Source organism: Oncorhynchus tshawytscha, linkage group LG10, assembly GCF_018296145.1.
Source record: "Oncorhynchus tshawytscha isolate Ot180627B linkage group LG10, Otsh_v2.0, whole genome shotgun sequence".
In the NCBI taxonomy this organism is placed as follows: Eukaryota; Metazoa; Chordata; class Actinopteri; order Salmoniformes; family Salmonidae; genus Oncorhynchus; species Oncorhynchus tshawytscha.
In genome coordinates this window covers 68,469,262-68,483,744 of record NC_056438.1, presented here as the reverse complement: position 1 = coordinate 68,483,744, position 14,483 = coordinate 68,469,262, and the positions used below count along the sequence as shown (strand labels likewise).

The 14,483-nt window shown below is 39.0% G+C and overlaps 1 protein-coding gene and 1 long non-coding RNA gene across 2 annotated transcripts in view; both read right to left on the bottom strand.

The window, feature by feature from the left end:
• The window catches only part of LOC112260796, a 33,172-nt gene extending 18,708 nt beyond the window's left edge, over nt 1-14,464 (bottom strand). The window contains exons 1-4 of the mRNA XM_024436146.2: nt 14,329-14,464; nt 9,791-9,993; nt 6,341-6,445; nt 5,998-6,093 (exon numbers count right to left, since the gene is read on the bottom strand). Of these exons, the coding sequence (XP_024291914.2) occupies nt 5,998-6,093; nt 6,341-6,445; nt 9,791-9,993; nt 14,329-14,353 (429 nt within the window). The 5' untranslated portion in view covers nt 14,354-14,464. The remainder of the gene's footprint in view (nt 1-5,997; nt 6,094-6,340; nt 6,446-9,790; nt 9,994-14,328) is intronic.
• LOC112260795 lies at nt 481-3,250 on the bottom strand. The gene is made up of 2 exons (XR_002955055.2): nt 2,367-3,250; nt 481-616 (listed from the first exon to the last, which is right to left on the bottom strand). It is a non-coding gene; the product is annotated as an uncharacterized LOC112260795 (long non-coding RNA).
• Nucleotides 14,465-14,483: the final 19 nt, after the last annotated feature.

The window sequence follows — 14,483 nt, the reverse complement described above, 5'->3', positions numbered from 1 at the left end:
ACACTCTTAGAAAAAAAAAGAGTTCTTCAGCTGTCCCCACAGGAGAACCCTTCTTGGTTCTAGGGAGAAGCCTTTTTGGTTCCACATAGAACCCTTTTTGTTTTCATGTAGAACCCCCTGTGGGAAGGGTCCTACATAGAACCAAAAAGGGTTCACCTGAAACCAAAAAGGGTTCTTCAAAGGGTTCTCCTATGGGAACTGCTGAATAACCTTTTGATGTTCTAGATAGAAAAAAAAGGTGCTAAGAGTGTACTGTAAAAAGTATTGCAGAGGATAAAGTTTGATATTGAAAACATTGCTGATTACATTTATATTTGTTTATATTTGTTCCATAGTCACCAATTACATTTAATCTGCAACATATTCTTACATTTAAAATAGATCAAGCAATGGCAAAAACAAATCTACATCACAATTTACAGTAATTGTTTCATAATTCACTCAGACATTAGATGCATAGAAAGACTGGAACAGAGTATATAAAGGCCCATTGTTTTATTTGATTTATGATTAATCAGAGTGGTGTGATGGGGTAGATCCTCATCAAGGAGCTCTGAACACAGAAGGAGATCTGGAGCCTAATGGCCCTCTTCAAGAGTCATGTGATGGGTCAGATCTGCAGTAAAGACAATCAGCACATTACATATTAATCAATAATGAGATTTTAAAAGCAAACTAGAAAAGGATATCACTGAATAAACTTTGTGGACTCAGCTGGCTAAAAGTATTTCCTTGGTACTAGTTGAAAAATGTTGTGATAGTTATAGCTTAGAGATGTCTTCAACAAATAGCAACTTGCTCATATACAGTACCTGTCATTTTGGGATACACTCATTCCAGGCCTTTTCCTTATTTGTACTATTTTCTACGTTGTAGAATAATAGTGAAGACATCAAAACTACGAAATAAAACATATGGAATCATGTAGTAAACAAAAAAGTGTTAAAACAAATGAAAATATATATTTGAGATTCTTCAAATAGCCACCCTTTGCCTTGACAGCTTTGCACACTCTTGGCATTCTCTCAACCAGGTTCATGAGGTAGTCACCGGAATGCATTTCAAATAACAGGTGTGTCTTGTTAAAAGTTAATTGGTTGAATTTCTTTCATTCTTAACGTGTTTGAGCCAATCAGTTGTGTTGTGACATGGTAAAAGACCAAGTCCATATTATGGCAAGAACAGGTCAAATAAGCAAAGAGAAATGACAGTCCATCATTACTTTAAGACATGAAGGTCAGTCAATACGGAACATTTCAAGAACTTTGAAAGTTTCTTCAGGCGCAGTCGCAAAAACCATCAAGCTCTATGATGAACACTGGCTCTCATGAGGACCGCCACAGGAAAGGAAGACCCAGAGTTACCTCTGCTGCAGAGGATAAGTTCATTAGAGTTACCAGCCTCAGGAATTGGAGTCCAAATAAATGCTTCAGAGTTCAAGTAACAGACACATCTCAACATTAACTGTTCAGAGGAGACATGAATCAGGCCTTCATTGTCAAATTGCTGCAAAGAAACCACTACTAAAGGACACCAATAAGAAGCGACTTGCTTGGGCCAACAAACATGGACAAAGGACATTAGACAGGTGAAATCTGTCCTTTGGTCTGATGAGTCCAAATGTGACATTTTTGGTTCCAACCTGTCTTTGTGATACACAGAGTAGGTGAACGGATGATCTCCACATGTGTGGTTCCCACTGTGAAGCATGGAGGAAGTGCGATGGTGTGGGGGTGCTTTGCTGGTGACACTGTCAGTTATTTATTTAGAATTCAAGGCACACTTAACCAGCATGGCTACCACAGCATTCTGCAGTGATACGCCATTCCATCTGGTTTGCACTTAGAGGAAGAATCATTTGTTTTTCAACAGGACAATAACTCAACACACCTCCAGGCTGTCTAAGGGTGATTTGACCAAGAAGGAAAGTGAAGGGAGATCTGCATCAGATGACCTGGCCTCCACAAATCATCCAACCTCAACCCAATTGAGACCATTTGGGATGAGTTGGACCGCAGAATGAAGAAAAAGCAGCAAACAACTGCTCAGAATATTTCATAGTTTTGATGTCTTCACTACTTTTCTACAATGTAGACAAACTGTTGGAAAAGCATTCCAGATGAAGCTAGTTGAGAGAATGCCAAGCGCATGTAAAGCTGTCATCAAGGCAAAGGGTGGCTACTTTGAAGAATCTAAAATATACTTTGATTTGCTTAACACTTCTTTGGTTACTATATGATTCCATATGTGTTATTTCATAGTTTTGATGTCTTCACTACTATTCTACAATGTAGACAATAGTACGAATAAATTAAAACCGTTGAATGAGTAGGTGTGTCCAAACTTTTGACTGGTATTGTACATACTTTGCCTCCTCCTCCACCAGGGTGGTCACGGGCATATTTTAAGACTTTCCAGAGGGCCTACAACACAATAACCTCTTGAGTTTGCGGACACTTACTGTATGCATAGAAAGAGAAGAAAATAAATGAATGACTGGCATAATGTGGGCATGCAGGACACGACAGAACAGTAATGCACAGTAAAATATATTTTTACTGTCAGAATCTACTATAAGTAAGGCAAAGGCATGTTTGCTCTTCTGTCCCTTCATATTGAAGTGAGACATTAATCCATTGGTCAACAATCTGAAACATTTTAAAGAAAGAGGATATCAAAATTAGTAGTTGGATAATTACCATTTTTAACTCATCTCTAAATAGTAAAGTTTTGCTTAATCTGAATTCATGTTGTAATATTCAAACAACTTCTTATATAACACACCGCTCCAAAATCCTGTGGACATTGTTCCGGACAGAGGTTCCCCCCATTGAGGACAGCTTGCTAGTCTTAAACAAAGAAAGCTAAATACAACAATGTAAGTATGTGTAGGAGGCAATAGAAACCAATAAGTTGTGTGTGTCATATCATTCTTACAACAAATATAGTTAGAAATGGGTGTAATTCCAAATCTCTTCCTCTTCTCTGCAAACGTGTGAGTTTGTGTTGAATCAGGACTCATGGGTTGTGCACCTGAAAAAAAGGTGAGTTAAAATAGGATTCGATTTGCTTTACAAATGTATATTATTGCTACTTCAATTGTATCTACTTACACAACACTCTGAGGAAAAAAAGGGTTCCAAAAGGGTTTTTCGGCTGTCCCCATAGGATAACCCTTTTTGGTTCCATGTAGAACCCCTTTGGGTTCCATGTATAACACTCTATGGAAAGGGTTCTACATGAAACCCAAAATACATCTACCTGGAACCAAAGGGGTTTACTTGGAACCAAAAAGGGTTCTTCAAAGGTTTCTCATATGGGGACAGCCGATGAAGCCTTTAAGGTTCTAGATAGCACCCTTTTTTCTAAGAGTGTAAGATCAGGCAGCTGAATAAGCAGCTGAATAGCATGTCTCTTGGGAAATCCAGTCTCAGTGACACCTGATGCAATGAAAAAAGTTAATGATCATCAGCATTGCTAGTACAAACCTAACCTTTACAAAGTTGGTTGGTTAGAATCAATACACACCGAAAATCAGAGTATCAAACATTTTGCAAACAACTTACTGTCAATTACTATTGATTTAAGGAGGAGTGGTTCTGCTCTCTCCTTTACCTGGGATGTGGCAGAATAGGTCACTGGTAATTGAGTGTGTGGCCAGGCACTGATGTAGAGGCCATGCATCAGGTCATTGACATGTTTCAGGAACTGTAAAGACAAATCATGATTACCCATTACCCAAGGTCTTCACGAAGTTAGACATAGCCTAGCAAGTGCATGGACTATGTTGCACCTCAGCCTTCCGGCAGACAGGCACTCTCTCTCCATCTATGTTTTGCTGTCTATTTGCATTTCTTAGTCCGCAGACTGGATAACTTCTATACTCATTCCCATTTTTTCCTCCTCCAACCTTCCATCCAAGCTAGAGTTTCCTGCAAAAAAAGAGAACCAATAATTGAAAAAGGCAGTTGAGAGGTGTAATCTTAGAATGAGTGTTGAGGAGGAGCAGGGACAGGCAAAATGTATCATATTGTCAAATTAAATATAGACAAAAATATCTCTGATGAATCAAGAAAGTCTAAACATCCATATTGGGGGTACACGTTTCAAGAATTAGGCTAGCTTACCGTCTCACACATAATAAATGTTTACTATATGTGTATTCATGCACCATCTCTCTCTCACAATGTTGACAATCTTTTCTTGAAGGTATTGTGGTCATAATCATCATCTCTTCCCCCCCTCTCTCCCAGAACACACTCATAGCTAGCATGACAATGTTGACATGATCATCATCTCTCACGCACACACGCAGAGAACACACACATGTACTTTCATTAACTAAACATATATCAAAATGTTAGCTAGCTAGACCCATCGCCTACAAAAGGTAAAAATAAAACTTACCATGTCCATGGGGATTAGCCAGAGAGCTAACGTTAGACAGCTAGTTAGCTAAAATTAGCCAGCCAATATAGCTAGCAAGCAAATCTTTCCTTGACGTTCTTCTCCCCAACAAACCACTGCTTCAATTACAAAAGTAAAACAAGATTGCAGGAAAACAGGGACTACCACAGCAGGCAAATCTTTTAGTTGTTTTGTTTAAATTTCAAGAAACTGTTGTCGTTTTCCAACTGTGTTGTTGTGTAGCCTATTGGGCGAGCTGTCCCAACTAACATGGAATGTTGACCTATGCGCTCGAGTAGGCTGCGATGAGATCTATTGCTGTGCATGAAGCACAGATTCCAATCCAAGTTTTAGCTGGAACTGATATGCCTACCTCCTAATTTAGCTACTGAAATTAAAATGCAATTACAGCACACATTATGTTAATTTTTTAAAAGCTTTAAGGAAAAATATTATAGTCATATTATCTGGGTCAAATTCAGGTGCAATCATTTTGTACAAATTATTGATTGGAAAAAAAGGTGATCAAAATAGGGTTTTGTAAATCCTGGTGGATTGTAGCAGGATACTGAAATAAAAGACTAGGCCTACATGTTATTAGTTAGTCATAATAGAACATCAAAACAGCATTCAGTGGAACAGAAGAAAATGTGCAGCACAATAAACAGTACAATTAGTTAACAGACAAAAGATTACCATTAGAAAGCCAACACACACAGCAAGCTACCAGATATCATCAATTAAACAACCATTATTTCATTGTTCCGCAATTTTACTGCATTTTAACAGTAGTGCCATTTTTAAGGGTATCCTGTCATATTGTGCATTGTCTTACATGCTGGTTGCCTAGAACACATGTTAAGGAAGTTAATGTGCACTTTTCAATTGGGTGGACTGCAACTACGAAAAACATAGCCTTTAGTAAAAGCAAAAGCATTTATAGTATCGGATATTCTCTAAAGTAGGTACAATCTCTGATAGCTATAGAACCATAGAGACTGTCATAAATATTTTTTGTGACGTCAAAAAGACGTAATGTAGAAGACGTCTTAATCTGGTTATGAAGTCCAGACCAGATTTCAACCAGTAAAAGATGTCTTTATTACATTTTATGCCCACTGGGTAGAGATTTATCCAGAAACACTCACAGCTATAATCAATGCCAAAGGTGCTTCTACAAAGTATTGACTCAGGGGTTATGAATACTTATGTAAATGAGATATGTATGTCGTTGAATTTTCAATACATTTTCAATAAATGTACAAACATTTCTAAAAACATGTTTTCACTTTGTCATTATGGGGCATTGTGTGTAGATGGGTGAGGAAAAAAACAACTATTTAATACATTTTGAATTCAGGCTATAAAATAGGTCAAGGGGTATGAATACTTTCCGAAGGCACTGTACATACATACAGAAATAGTGAATAAGATAAGCCTGGAAATACAGTTGTTGTTTTGCAATCTATGGCTAAAAAACGGGTTCCGTTGAAATGAACAGCTCACTCACTGTGATTCTCGCACCAGGTTGGACACGGAAGCAGTGAAATGCAATCATGTCCCTTTTCCCCAGCATGTTATGACACTGACCTGAAAGAAGAGTTCCCTCTCCTCTGGCTGCTCCAGTAGGGTTTCAATCAGCTTCATGAAGCTGGCCTCTGATGCTTCCACCTTTGGATCTGAAACCTGCAGCAAAAATGCACAGTCGGTAAGTAAAACTAACCATAGGCTAACAAGACTTCCTATACACTGTTGATCTACTGAATATAGACATTTAGCAAATATACTCACAGGCTTACATACTGACTTACATACATAGTCTTTTGAGGCAAATGTGGGAATAAAACCCACATTACAAGTACCATATTTCAAGGACCACACAACTACCAACAGAGCAATTAGAATCAAGGTTCCTTCTCCGAGCAGTCCTCACCTCTCCTTTCTGATTGGAGACACAGCTCCTTATCCTGTTCAGGTGTGGCTGGACAGTATCAGGGCGACACAGCTCATCATCACAGCGACACAACTCCAGAACCAGCTGTCAATCAAATGAGAATTGATAAAAAAATGGCAGCAGGTGTGTGTATGTGTGATTGTTGAGTTCAATGTTTAAGTAGGATGAGGTTGCACTTATCTAATGTAAATCTGGCATTTTCCTAGGGCTGGCACAGTAATTGTACAATTGTGTAACCGACTATTATGGATGAAGGCCGTCATGTAAATAAAATAACTATCATAAGCGTTTTAATAAAAAATAAACGTTTTTTTTATCAACTTCATTTTGAAGTGGACAAACTTGACCTAAATATAGTAAAATAAAAGTAAACATGGTTCACATCTAACAGCCGATATAAGGAAAGACGAGAGGACACAAAAATAGCCAGTTTTAGAATTTAGTGTTGTGGTTGTTGTAGCAAATGAGTATCATGAAATACACGTACTCATGTCTGTAGCAAAACATTTTCAACAGAAACCATTTACTCCAAACATAAAATGTTTCTATTGGACAAATTCAGGTAGGTCCCTCACAGTTTCGTTCCGTTTGCTCTGTTTGGTTCCTAGAGTAAATGGTAAACGGTTTCAGTTGCAAAACTGGTGTGCTCGCAAAGCAACAACATGGAATCCATTTCTGGTATTGATAACTTCTAACAATTGGATTTAACTATTTCCTGGGCACTGCTGGGAGATGCAAACAACAACCTAATAAGAACTGTCCACCAACCACAGACATACAGTGCATTCAGAAAGTATTCAGACCCCTTGACTTTTTTCACATTTTGTTACGTTACAGCCATATTCTAAAATGGATTAAACTGTTTGTATTCCTCATCAATCTACACACAATACCCAATAATGACGAAGCAAAAACTGTTTTACATTTTTGTTTATTAAAAATAAAAATAGAAACATTACATTTACATAAGTATTCCAACCCTTTACTCAGTAATTTGTTGTACCATTCTTCTCTGCAGATCCTCTCAAGCTCTGTCAGGATGGATGGGGAGCGTTGCGGCACAGCTATTTTCAGGTCCCTCCAAAGATGTTCAATCGGCTTCAAGTCCAGGCCACTCAAGACATTCTGAGACTTGTCCCGAAGCCACTCCTGCATTGTCTTGGCTGTGTGCTTAAGGTCGTTGTCCTGTTGGAAGGTGAACCTTTGCCCCAGTTTGAGGCACTGAGCGCTCTGGAGAAGGTTTTCATCAACGATCTCTCTGTACTTTGCTCCGTTCATCTTTCCCTCAATTCTGATTAGTCTTCCAGTCCCTGCCGCTGAAAAACATACCCACAGCATGATGCTGCCACCACCATGCTTCACCATAGGGATGGTGCCAGGTTTCCTTCAGATATGACGCTTCGAATTAAGATCAATGAGCTCAAACTTGGTTTCATCAGACCAGAGAATCTTGTTTCTCATGATCTGAGAGTCCTTTAGGTGCCCTTTGGCAAACTCCAAGCAGGCGGTCATGTGCCTTTTACTGAGGAGTGGCTTCCGCCTGGTCACTTTACCATAAAGGCCTGATTGGTGGAGTGCTGCAGAGGTGGTTGTCCTTCTGGAAGGTACTCCCATCTCCACAGAGGAACTCTGGAGCTCTGTCAGTGACCATCGTGTTCTTGGTCACCTCCCTGACTAAGGCCCTTCTCCCCTGATTGCTCAGTTTGGCCGGGCGGCCAGCTCTAGGAAGTCTTGGTGGTTTCAAACTTCTTCCGAGTCTCAGAGGAAAGGATCTGAATACTTATGTAAATATGGTATCTATTTATTTTTTAATTGCAAAAATATCTAAACACCCGTTTTCATTTTGTCATTATGGGGTATTGTGTGTAGATTGATGAGGATTTTTATTTCTTTAATCCTTTCAGGAATAAAGCTGTAACGTAACAAAGTGTTGAAAAAGGGAATGGGTCTGAATTAGGGATGCACGATATATCGGTGAACATATCAGAAACAGACAATATTAGCTAAAAATTCCAACATCTGCCTCGGCTGATGTCTAGTTCAACGCTGATGTGCCTAACCGATGTCAAAGCTGACGTGCACACCTATATAACGTAAGAACATGATGTAATGATGCCAAGTTAAATTTTGTGCTATACGTGCAACACAGCATTCCTAACCTAGCCCACAATGTCTGCTGTGTGCATCGAGCAGTCAACAAGTCGAGCAGTCATTTGAAAGAGTAACAACATTTCAGAGAGACAACTCAAAAGCGAAATCCATTAAAGCCAAGATAACGGAATTAATTTCCCTTTACTACAATCAACCGTTCTCTGTTGTGGGTGATATTGGCTTTCGCCGACTGGTTGAGCACCGGCACACATCACCAAGTGTGCTTTTTTCAGATATTGCCCTACTGGAGTTACACAGTAATAGCGTCACTGCTATTAGCTTCACCACTTGCATACTATGGAACACCATTTGGGTCTTTGCGTATCATATTCAGGTCCTGATTGATCAACAAGCTTATTTGACATGGCAAATAGTGTTAAATAGCATCTTTTTTTGACAAGCAAATACCCAAACGGCGTTCCATAGAAATCCTGGTTTGAGAATGAAACGACTGAACAACGAAACAGCACAGCAAGTAAGTGAAAGAAATAGGTTTTGATTATGTTATACTGGTAATGGGGACAAATGTAAATGACAACAAAATAACTTTTTGGTCAGTATGGTGTGTGTAACTTTCATTTAACTAGACAAGTCAGTTAAGAACAAATTCTTATTTACAATGAAGGCCTATCTCTGCCAAACCCGGACGACGCTGGGCCAATTGTGCACCGCCCTATGGGACTCCCAATCATGGCCGGATGTGATACAGCCTGGATTCAAACCAGGGACTGTAGTGCCGCCTCTTGCACTGAGATGCAATGCCTTAAACCGCTGCGTCCATGTATGTGTTAACTATACTAGAATGCTTAAAAAGGCCGCTAAAATTGTAAATATCGGTATAGTTTTTTTTGGCAAGGAAAATATCGGATAGTGGTATCAGCCAAAAATGTCATATCGGTGCATCACTACTCTGAATACTTTCCGAATACTGTAGGCTCATACAGGCACCAGTTCGGCAAATAACTCGCAAGGTGGGTTAGTGTTATACTGTTTGGCTAAACAGTAAAGACAGAACATCACATTTCTGATTTGAGTCCTAGGCAACGCCTAGGTGCACATGCAGTGTCAGGAGCGGAGGAGAGGAATTGCAGTTTTTTGCTATTCGAAAGGTTATAATGTTGATGGAGGTCCTTTGGCTGACAAATAACCTGCATACAAAATTCCATGACCATCACAGCCCTGTTTTCCTTCCAAAAATTGTTCACATTTCAGTAGGGTACACTGATCCTAGATCTGTGCCTAGCAGCAACTCCTTTCCCTCCCGTCACCCCCACTCACCCGTGCTCTCAGTCCCATGAGGAGTTGGACCCTCTCTCTGTAAGTCATCAGTTCAGGGACTATTTCCAACACGCTGGTGGCAAACTCCTCCAGCAGCCCATAGTCCATGATGTCTCTCCGCTCTACAACCTGCCACAGAGCTGCACACACCAGGCGCAGTGGAGGAATAAAAAGACGCATAGACGACAGAGGAAGAGGAGGACCTAGAAGAGAAAATGAAACATTTAAATGAAAAAACAAGCTAGTTACTATAACTTGGGGGGGCATACTTCATATATATCCCAACCCTTTTTGCTCTTGTTTACTCCCCTTTCCAGTGGGTTATACTACAAAGCCGAATCAATGAGTTAGCCAGCTAACTTGCATGAATATTCTGAAATAACATTCAATTTTTTTAGAAAGATAAGCTTGAAATGGGGATGTCCTAATTAACTCAACAAACCAAAAAGACATATGTAAGTTTAGATTTCTAAATTAACCAGAAAATCAGTTTCTAGTTGTTTATTAAAGTTAGCTGGTAGGTGTAAACAACCGTGACATCCATTTTATTTTCTACAGTGCCATCCATATCAGATCAATGATGAGGAGTAACAGAGGCAGAGAAAACCTTATAGAGCTATAGAGATCCTATACAATTATTCTAATTCCTAATTCTAGGGAGGAAGCTTAATAGCAGGGCTGACCAAACTGAGGCCAGAAGGCCAAGTTAACGATGTTTGGTTTTGCCCACCTGGACAACGAGAGAAAACATTGCCCTGTGCGTTGAAATTCCATTAAAAATCAGTTTTGGAATTACTGAAATTAAATTGGCTACATTGGGAAATCCTAGTAGTCACAAACCACCTGGCTCTGACTGACACCTACCCATGAGCCCGTCTCTTTCAATTTACTGTAACCAGCATCCGACAACGGACGTCCATGGACGATGAAAAGTAGTTGAAATATGGTCAGCCCGCCCTGGCCTTAATTTCAACATCCACAGATACATATTTTTGGTTCGGTCCAGACTTGATTTGGCCCAGACATAGAGGTCCATGATTGGTTCACTCTACTGTACTCTATTAAGCTGTACTTTGATGTCCAAACTTGTGAAACATAGACCTCTATGATTGGTTCAGATTTGGTCCGGATCAACCAAATTTGGTCTTGTTTGGGGGCAGAGCTCATTAAAATAATAGCCAGTATGTAGAATACTACCCAAATATGCAAAAGGAGGATATTGCATATTTATACTTTTGTGTACCTATTTAGGACACATCACCATGAAGATAATGACATTCCTATAGTACAGATCAGAGACCCATGATGAAATTTCATTATGGCAATTCAGTTACCGGGAGTAAATCCACGTTATTTACTGCAGTTCAATAACCAAAAGCGATTTCAAACTCAAGGTGTCACGTCATAGCTGACCCCCCATTCTTTTTCTGAAAACATCTTTTAATCTGAATTCGGAGCAGATATTTAAGAGTTTTGGAAAACGTAGTCACGCAAAATACTGAGGGAGATTGCATCTACACAGTTCTTCCAGTAAATGTGTTTTTGGAAAATGTTCAGTGTAAATGGTTAAAAATAGTCATTGTACATACTGCTCTTCAAAGGCAAAGTGCAGCAAGTATGAATTTGGTCAAAAAATATTTGATCTGTTGTACTTGCCAGGTATACTACTTGATTATTGTGGTATTTAGTTTCCTGACACCAGAACAAGCCATCCGATCAGAATATACTATGAAGTACAAGAATTTGCTGTCCGTCTAGACCAGGGATGGGCAACTGGCGACCGCGGACCAATCCCCTCCACCCCTTAAACAAAACACATTTTAAAATTTGGTAATGCATCAGCAGTTTTCCTCTTCTTTTTTTTCTTCAAATTTGATTTAACTATCTTACTTCAATAACAACAGCTGGAAGAAATTACATCACACCAATTTTTTTTCAATAAAAAGAAATTGCAAAAACAAGTGTTGAATTTTTTTTTCTGAATATCTCCCCTAATGTTATTAGCCTACCTCTTCTTTCTCTCTCCAGTGTTGCTTCATTCTTTCCTAAATGCAATAAGTTTTGTTGTCCTTATATTCATCATTCTAAGGACATGCTTGAATAATTTAGGACTAGAATGAGATGCAGAAGGCTTGCACTTCTCTTCATGAAGATTGAATGGTTATGGGTCTGAATAAATAACTGAATAACCTACTGCCATTCCGCATTCACTCTTTCAAAATGATCTGTAAAGTTCTATTGGCTGCTGTATTTAACATTCAGCAAACATGAGAATGTGTTCCTCTTCGAATATTCTATTAGCATAAGAAATGCTAAAGAAAATCATGTCCCGCAAGCTGTTCGAGTCTAGCTTTTCCTGCATGGGACTCCCAAGAGTTAAGGAGCATTTTTTAGGGAGGCCAGCGGAGCACGCATATTGCGCAAGAGACAGAGGCTATACGTACGAAGATTATTATGCATCACCCATCATTCATATATAGGCCTGATATAAATCTTGAACTGGATTAACTATTTTGAATGGAATTGATGGAGAGAAATACTGAGAGAATATGCGTGCAATGATTTAAACCAACAAGTTTCGAGTGATAGGCTGTTTTAAAACTCAGCAGCTGCAAATTTTTTAAAATTACAATTAAAATAATAAGGTGACCCCCAAAAGCCAAATGAAGATGTGTAAATTAAGACATGAATTCGGTCTTTATATTACTGTATCATAATGTGTAAATTAGACACAAATTCTGTCTTTATATTACTGTATCATAGGCAGCAAATGTACGCCTACCTGTGATACGACAAAAAGTTCCCATGATGAGATGATAGGTCTACATGCATTGTGAACTGTGCTCCATACTGAGATGTCTGTCCCCACCCTGTGCGTTGATGATTCATCATGCAGACAGAAGGCCGTAGAGAGCCAGATTTAGACAATGCATATAAATTAACTGTTCCATTTCACGTTATGATGTTCATATAAATAATTTATTTATGATTTACCATTTTTTTGAAGTTATTTCTCCCAGGAAAAGGGAGTGGTTTTTGGCGGTAAATCTGGGTAACCGGGATCCAGCCATTCAAGCCTAGTAGTGACACCAAGGATTATCAAGGAAATTGGATGCTCTTGATCTCAATTTGGAGTGTCATAGCAAAGCGGTGTGCATACACATTTATTTTCTATACATTTGCAACCATTTCTAAAAACATGTTTTCACTTTGTCATTATGGGGTAGTGTGTAGAAGGGTGAGAAAAAATACTCTCTCATACATTTTGAATTTAGGTTGTAACAACAAAATGTGAAATAAGTCAAGAGCTAAGGGGAATGAATGAATACTTTCTGAAGACACTATCTGTTTTATGTCTGAGGTAGGCCATGAAAGCAAGCATGGATAAAATGCAAAAATAGAATCATATTTGCCATATTCTAATAATTCTCATGTGCCAATGTATCGGCCGTACCATGGTGAAATTTGCCCTCCTGTAAATTTGAAATAATTGGATGGTGAAACTTACATCCAGCCAACCAGAAAAGCAAAGCAATGCAATTCATGATTTTTTAAAAATATTTCAGGACCATCTTGAATCTCACTTAGGCCCCCCTGCACATATTCACGTTTTTAGCCTTGCAAACATTGAAACTTGGTTGCAGTTTCTACAATACAAATGGGAAAATATGTAATACTGGTAATCAGAATGTGTTAGGTGTCAAGACATATGGCTGCAATTTGATTGTTTGAAGTGTAATTCTACAATTGTTTTCAAGAAAGCTATTGTTTACCTATTATTTTTTGTATATTTGTTGGGCCCATCAGTCAGATTATACTTTGGCCCACAAAACCCAAAAGTTTGAGCACCCCTGCTATATAGCTACACACATTACACTAAATTCTACACGTATTACGCAAAGAAATACTACTGTCTGAGTTGCAATACATTTCTAATTATTTATATTATGGAGTTCGAACGCAGGATATTCTATCTGGCTATAGATATTTTACAAAATGGCTGTGGTTTAACCTCGTCCCCAGGCTCAAATCAGGGGTGTAATCATTAGTCCAAACAGTTGCAAAACGAAACAATTTGCAGCTAAAACGAAAGTTTCTAATGGACGAATTCAGGGAGGTCCATCACGTTTCATCCAGTTTGCGTCTGCTTAAGAAACGTTTTTCAACAGAATTGGCGTAATGAATACGCCCCTGGGCCCAGCTTCAGTCTCAGGTTGAGGGACTGGGGGAAGGGCTATACATTACGGACATTTCTGACGTGCAAGACTAGCCAAATCGAAAAATGACCCTTAACTTAACCGAACCATTAACCCTGACATTAACCAAATGTTTTACAAATTCTGACATTAAATATCGATTTGCACGTCAGAAAAGTCCGTGAAGCCACTAAACAAACCACCTTTTATATATGGCCCTTTTCGCGAGACTGCTGGCAAAGATGGTGGTTGGCTAGCTAGCTAGCTAGCTAGAAATTGTGGCAGCAATGCACACTGCAACAGGTCACCTATACAATTAATTGCAATATATGGATAGTTTACCCTTTTCCTCCCGGAGCGTTTGCATTTTGTTGTTTTGCAAACATTAGCTAGACCAAAAACAGTGGCTCTCTTGACAAATCTGTCCGTGAAAATCTTGTTTACGACATTAGACCCATAGCTCAATGCATCCGACGGTGCATGCACAGTAAGAAATG